Source organism: Rhinolophus hipposideros, assembly GCF_964194185.1.
Source record: "Rhinolophus hipposideros genome assembly, chromosome: 10".
Classification (NCBI taxonomy): domain Eukaryota; kingdom Metazoa; phylum Chordata; class Mammalia; order Chiroptera; family Rhinolophidae; genus Rhinolophus; species Rhinolophus hipposideros.
Window position 1 is genome coordinate 76,141,135 of NC_138056.1, and position 6,000 is coordinate 76,147,134.

General features: G+C 44.9%; 1 protein-coding gene across 4 annotated transcripts in view; it reads right to left on the reverse strand.

The window, feature by feature from the left end:
* The window catches only part of ACAT1 (acetyl-CoA acetyltransferase 1), a 30,163-nt gene extending 24,407 nt beyond the window's left edge, over nt 1–5,756 (reverse strand). The window contains exons 1-2 of one of the 4 annotated variants that reach the window (XM_081063921.1): nt 5,350–5,489; nt 2,957–3,134 (exon numbers count right to left, since the gene is read on the reverse strand). Coding sequence is in view for 1 of the 4 variants with exons in the window: in XM_081063919.1 (XP_080920045.1) it covers nt 5,350–5,421 (72 nt within the window). In the remaining 3 variants the exon portion in view is untranslated. Of the gene's footprint in view, nt 1–2,956; nt 3,135–5,349 lie in introns of all 4 variants that reach the window. The other 3 variants (XM_081063922.1, XM_081063919.1, XM_081063920.1) reach the window with 3 other exon arrangements.
* Between the last annotated feature and the right edge of the window lie 244 nt (nt 5,757–6,000).

Sequence of the window (6,000 nt, forward strand, 5' to 3'; positions counted from 1 at the left end):
CTCACCTCTTGTTTACCGTTCAAGTCCCTCCATTCTGGCTTTTACACTATTATTGGCTCTAAGCAAGGTCAACAATGTCTGTGTAGCAAAATGCAATAAACACTTCACTATAATCGTCTCACCCTCTCGGCAACATTGGACATTCTTTGGGGGATATGCACAGTAGTTAAGAGCTTGGGCTTACTAGCCGAATATTCTCGATCAAGGTACTTAGACTCTTTTTACCTTGGTTTTCTCAAATACCCTTCATGGTTGTGAGCATGAAATGAAGTAATATGTATAAACTACTACACAAACCCCTTTTCTTGGCTTCCATTTTAACATAATTTTGAGGTTCCCCTCCTACTTCACTACTTATTTTTCTGTCTCTGTTGTCTCATCCTCCCCTTCCCAACTTCTAAGTGCTGGAATGTCCCAGGGCCTTTGCTCCAGGCCCCTTTTAATTTTCCAACTTCACTGTCTCCTTAATTATTTCTAGTCCCACGGCTTTAAACAGCATATATGTTCTGATGAGTTCCAAATTTCTATTTCCAGCCGTGACTTCCCAATTGACCTCCATATTTATCGATCCAAGTGCCAACTTGATAGCTTCAATTTAATGTCCAAATCATGGTTCTTAATTTCCACCTCTAGGAAACTCGTTTCTTCCCAGTATTTCCCACCTCAGGACACGGCATCACAATTTACCCGAGTGCTCAAGCCAAAATCTTAGGATCACCCTTCACCTTTCCTTAAAACGCAGATAATCTATCACAGATACTATCAATACTGTGTCTAAAATCTGCCTAAATTCTTCCACTTTGCTTCATCTCCACTGCTGCCCCCTGGTCCCGGCCACCATCTATTGCTATTAATAGCCTTCTATCTGTTTCCTGCATGCCCTGACTTCCCTTCCACAGTCCATCCAGTTTTTAAAATGTAAATCAGATCACATCCCTCCCCATTAAAATCCTTTGATGGCTTTCCATTGCTCTTGGAATAAATTCCAAACTCCTCCCTTATCTCGCAAAGCCTGGCACGATCTGGCTCCTGATTTGCTTTCCAAACTCACAACACTCTGGCTCTGGGCCATCCACACCAGCCTCCTCTCTGGTCTGAACCCATTCTCAACTCAAGATCACTGCAGTGTGCCTCTGCCAGTAAGAGTCTCCCCTGCTCTCCATGGCGGGTTCATTTTTATTCCTCAGGTCTCACCTCAAAAGGCAGCCCCAGAGTGGTTCTCCCTAACTGGCCTCTCTCATTTCAACATTTTTTACTTCCTTCAAAGCACCTCTCACACTGTGTAAATATAGGGTTCACCTCTCTCCCTCCCTCCTTGCTCTCCTTGCTCCCCTCCCTCCCTCCCTCCCTCCCTCCCTCCCTCAACATAAGGCAAGCTTCCTGAGAATGGGACTGTCTCTTGTTCACTGACACATCCCTGTCACTTGGCACGATGCCTAGTATTCATTAAATACCTCAGAAATTAAATACCTCAAAATTATAAAAGAGGACACTGAACACAGTGTGTAATAAATCTGTGCTGAATTTGTTTCTGTACTGGAATTAACTAATTCATCTGTACTGGAATTAACACAACCAGTTAAGTTTTATCTGCATAGCAGTCATCTTTCAAGGACAGCTTGGCTGCACTGCCCACTCTGGAGACCTCACCTGACCGTGCCAGACAGATAGGCATTCCCAGCCCAGCCTCCATAGTATCCTGTGCACACTGATTTTTCCCAGAACGCCTAATTTTGTAACCCTCAAAGTGGCTCCACAAAACTGTGAGTTCCAAAAAGAGATTGATTTCATTTCCAATCCCAGTGATGGCAGACACTAAACAAATATTTGAACAGTCTGACGCTTACTAGCAACTCTGAGAAACAACATTTCAGGTAGAGTAAATAGAATAATGAGCCAGAGTGAGGGCCTGTTTCACATGGGATGGTCAAAAAAGGGCTCTCTAAAGATGTCACTGGTGCCGAAAAATTAATACTAAAGAGCCAGCCTTAGGAAGATGTAGGGAAAGAGCATTTGAGGCACAGAGAAGAACTAGGACAAAGGCCTTGAATTAGGAACAAACCTAGCATGCAGTAAGTAGACAGTTGGAGTGGTGTGGCAGGAGCCACACCATCAGGGGAGCACAGCCAGAGCTGAGCTGAGGCTAGAGAAACAAGCCGGGACCAAACAGGACACAAGGAGGAGTCTGGATTCTGGTCTGTGTAATGAGAAGCCACTGAAGGCTTTTCTGTTATAAAAGGATCACTCCAGCCACAGTGTAGAGAACCGACTGTAGTGGGCCAGGGGTAGAAAAAGGAGGGGCCCAGGCAAGAGCTCATGTGGCTAGTGCCGGGGGCTCACAAGAGGGGTGGGTACAGACGGATTTGGAATACGTTCTAAAGGTAGAACCAGCCAGAGGGTACTATTATTCTTATTTTACAGGTAAGGAAACTAAAGCACAGGCTAATCAAACAACCTGCCCAGAATCACACAGCCAGTGAGGGGCAGAGCTAGAATTTCAAAACCAAACAGTCGGACTCTATTATACATATATATTTTTTACATATATAGAGCATGCCAAAAAAAATACACATTTTAAGAAAGGAAAAAAGCTGTATTAAAATTGTGATACTCGATACATACTGATAACATAAAATGAATACAAGTCACGTTTGACTTCTGCAATTACAAAAGGTGCTCAAAGTGGTTACCACCAGAGTAATTTTAATAGTTTTTTTTTCATTTCTTAAAATGTGTACACTTTTTTTGGCTACATATATATGTGTGTGTATATATATATATTTATAAAAAGAGACAATTTGAACAGATACACACACAATTGAAACAGAGAATTTAATGCAGAGAATGAAATACACAGGTGACAGAAGAGCTGAGAACGACAGCAGACAGGCAGTACAGAGCTTAGCAACAGGAAGGCACTTGCCCACTTAGGTTGTTAGGACAAAGAAGCAGTTACCTGGCAGAAGCAAGACCCAAAGGAGTCATTGTCAAAAACACTATATAAAGCAGAGAGAGAGGGAGAGACAGAGAGAGAGATTATGACGGCTTCTCCCTTCCTATCTCCCAATGTTCCGCCAGTGTCTGCACCCAGCTGCTGGAGACCATGAGGTTGGCATCTGCAAGGGTCAGCCTCCCTGCAGTACAGACAGAGGAGAGAGAGAAGAGCAGAGAATTGCATGTGGGAGCAAACAGGCCCAGAGCAGGCACAGTACACGAGATTTTTTAAGTCTGAGTATTAGAATCATTTGGATTCAAAACAGCAAACGGTAGTTACAAGGAGGGGAGGGTCAATAGTGTCAAATACAATATGAAAGTCAAAAAGAAAAAAAAGAAAATCACTGGTATTCTTCATCTGAGTGGCACAAAAATCTAACTGCAGGAGTTTAAAGGGAAATGGATATAAATGGAGGTGATGAGTTGGACTACTCCTCAACCACAAGAAAAAAGTGATTAGACTTGGAAAGTCAACAAACTCCAATAAAGTCCATAAAGTTTTGTTGACCATAAAGGAGACCTGAGTGTACTTGAAGGCAAAGGGGAAAGAGCCAGTGTAATGGCTGAGACATCAAGTTCCATTCCACAAAATGGCACTGAATACTGAAAATCCTGTTAAAGGAAACATATCCATGATATCCATTAAGTAAATAACCACTTAATTCAAGTAACCAATAGTCAAACCTCATTTTTTTGTGCCTCATTTTATTGCACTTCACAGGTGTGTTGTTTACAAACTGAAGACAAGACCCTCCACCAGCAAAAAGATTGTATCTCACTTTATTGCAGTGGTCTCGCACCAAACCTGTAATATCTCGGAGGTGTGCCTGTACAACTAATTCCTAGAGTTCAATATAATAAACACCACAAGTCACAGGATATATAACCTACAGCTTCATTTTTTTATCAGTAACATTTGTGTTTCACTGTAAATTCTTCATAAAGCTATAAATTAAGAAGGTTCTGCACTGCCTTTTTTTTTTTTTTTTTTTTTTTTTGTTTTTACACAGAGTACCTAATTCACCTGGTTAACATTGGTTGAAACCCAGGTTAACTTAGCTACATTTTTGTGATTTCCCAAGTTATTCCATGAAACTAAGAAATAATGATTAAGAAATCATCTTTCCTGGAAACTTATTCCTCCTGACTTTTCCATTATGTCAATCACCCCGGATTAATTTTAGACTCCTCTGCTTCCCTTGGCTCTGAACTCTGGCTCTATATATGTCAAGTTCTACCTTTTTTTTCCACAATCTCTTACATAATGCTGCGGCCTTTCACCTACTGCCAGCACACTGGTTCAACTTACTGCGCATCCTGACAGACAACAGTTTTCTCCCCACTTCAATCCTCCGTGACCTCTGATTACGACAAAAACAAATATATCAACAATCTCCACTGACTTGGGTCAAATCCAAACTCTTACAACATGACTGGATTTACAAGTTTATTACCCCAACCAAAGGAAAACTCATGCTTCATCAACCACAGCTTGAAGTTCTCTACCTACTCCTTAGATTTTGCCAGATCCCAAATATGCAGCAACCTCCCCTACTTTGATATATGGGAAACATATTCTTCCAAGGCTCTTGCTCCTAAACACAACAGCCAGAGGTGAAACACAGGTCTGGACTCTTAAGTTTCATTCATTTATCAAGTACAATCGTCCCTCCAAATCCAGGGGTTCCATGTCTGTGAAGTCAACCAACCACAGATCGAAAATATTTGAGAAAAACGTTACATTGTTGCAGATGTGTACTAGGTAGAAGAGCCTAACACGACTGATGCAAACACCATCCCATTTTATAGGAGTGACTTGAGCACCAGGACACTGGTGCTCAATCCCACAGGAACCAATCCCACATGGGTGCCAGGGACAACTGTGTAATTTATTTCGTGTAGTAGTATTTCCCCAAAGGAGATACATCTTATTACCACATAGCGCCTCACACCTCGTAAGCCTAACGATTCCCTAGTGAATGAAAACAAAATCTCTTAACAATGACCCTTGCTGGCATGTTTTAAACAAAAGCTCAGAAACAACACTGTGGGTCTTGGCCGCCGTCGGGCAAGCCCAGCGCCCATGCAGGCCCTTCGGCCTCTAAAATAGGTGGACCGTTCAACCCACCGGGAAGCAATGATCACCCTTACGGAAGAAACCCTGGAAACGGAGACGCCTTTGTAACAGTACCAAGGCCCCACGCGTGCTCGGGCACTGGTGGCGCGGGGCAGGCGGCTTTCTGGACGTGGGACCCGCGGCGGGGCCTCTGCGGAGGCCTACCGTCAGGGCTCGGCGCGGGGTCCCTTCCCAGCCGGGTAACCCGCACGCCAAATCCCGGTTCCAGGCCCTCTCACCTGCATCTGCCTCCGGAGCAGAGGGCTTCGCCCGCGGGCGCCGCCGCGCAGAAGGGCCGCTAGCGCCGCCATGGTCGCCGAGCGGGCGCGCAGCAGGGACTTCAAGGGCGGAGACGCGCCTGCAGAGCCGCAAGTGCCGCAAGTGCCGCACCGGGTCGGCCCGGCGCCCCGGCCGCAGCCTCCGCCAATAGCAGCGTCGCCCGCCCAGCCCCGTGGCTATTGGCCGGCAGCCCGAGGGCGAGGCGGAGCTTAACACGCCGATCCCCGCGCAGCCGGGCGGTGGCAGGCTGACCGAAAACACACGTGGTCGGAGGCGCTGGCGCAGGAGGCAGCCGGCACCTGGCACGCGCTGTTTGTTCCCGGCCACACCGCTTTTGACCTTCCTAAGCCAGTGGTTTACTGACTGTAAGCTGGGACTTTCCCCTTTCACGGAGCCCGTTCTCTCACTTATACGCACAAAGCGCAATGGAAATTCGTGAGAATGTTTTTAAGCAGTCCAATTAGCTTTTAATTTTTGAGATGATTTTGCAATTGTTTTCCAGTAGGAGGAAGAAGAGGAATAGAATACATAATAGCTAACTTTACTGAACAATTAATAAGGATTAATCTTCACAAAAGCTTTGTGAATTAGATGCTAGTATTATCCACCAC